General features: G+C 51.3%; 1 protein-coding gene across 1 annotated transcript; it reads left to right on the forward strand.

Moving 5' to 3' along the window:
* Window positions 1-156: 156 nt before the first annotated feature.
* PPTG_01217 (hypothetical protein) lies at window positions 157-753 on the forward strand (the record flags this gene model as incomplete). The annotated part of the gene is made up of 1 exon (XM_008894454.1): window positions 157-753. The coding sequence occupies one exon, from the start codon at window positions 157-159 to the stop codon at window positions 751-753; it is 597 nt and encodes a 198-aa protein (XP_008892702.1).
* Between the last annotated feature and the right edge of the window lie 6 nt (window positions 754-759).

Below are 759 nucleotides of genomic sequence, written 5' to 3' on the forward strand. Positions count from 1 at the left end.
GAAGTAGATCGAAGAATAAACGGAGGACAGCATCACTCTTTTCCAACTCCGACTCCAGCCGCCGAGTGAGTGCTTCATGACTTGCTCGTTTTTCGGGTCTTCCCGGACTTCTTCCACCCGGACGCAAAGTCGTACTGGGGCGAACAGATCCAACTCATGTACAAGAGCTATAACTTCGACGGTCTCTGGATCGACATGAACGAGCTGGCGAATTTCTGTCCGGGTACTACTTGTCTGCGCGATCTAGCTGAGACGTGTCCAAAGGGAGGGAACAGCACAACCATGACAATCTGCTGTCTAAACTGTACCGACAACGAAAACAGCTACGACAATCCGCCTTTCGCGATCAACAGTGCTGACAATCACGACGCCATCTACAGCAAAGGAATTTCAACGACTGCGCTGCAGTACGGCGGTCTCCGTCAGTATGACACTCACAACTTGTACGGCATTTCCGAGTCCATCGTGACCAATTCTGTACTGGAAAAACTTACCAACAAACGGTCGTTCGTACTGTCGAGATCAACATTCCCAGGTAGCGGCGTGCATGTTGCTCACTGGACTGGAGACAACGCCGCCACTTGGAATGATTTACGCTGGTCCATTCCCGCTATCCTGAAGTTCGGGCTCTTTGGTATACCCATGGTAGGCGCTGATATCTGCGGCTTCTTAGGTGTCTCCAACATGGAATTATGTGCTCGATGGACAGCATTGGGCTCGTTTTATCTCGAAGCGCGCAAGCGGTGGGGGTAACGTAAT

The sequence above is a fragment of the Phytophthora parasitica genome (assembly GCF_000247585.1).
Source record: "Phytophthora parasitica INRA-310 unplaced genomic scaffold supercont2.3, whole genome shotgun sequence".
Lineage (NCBI taxonomy): Eukaryota > Oomycota > Peronosporomycetes > Peronosporales > Peronosporaceae > Phytophthora > Phytophthora nicotianae.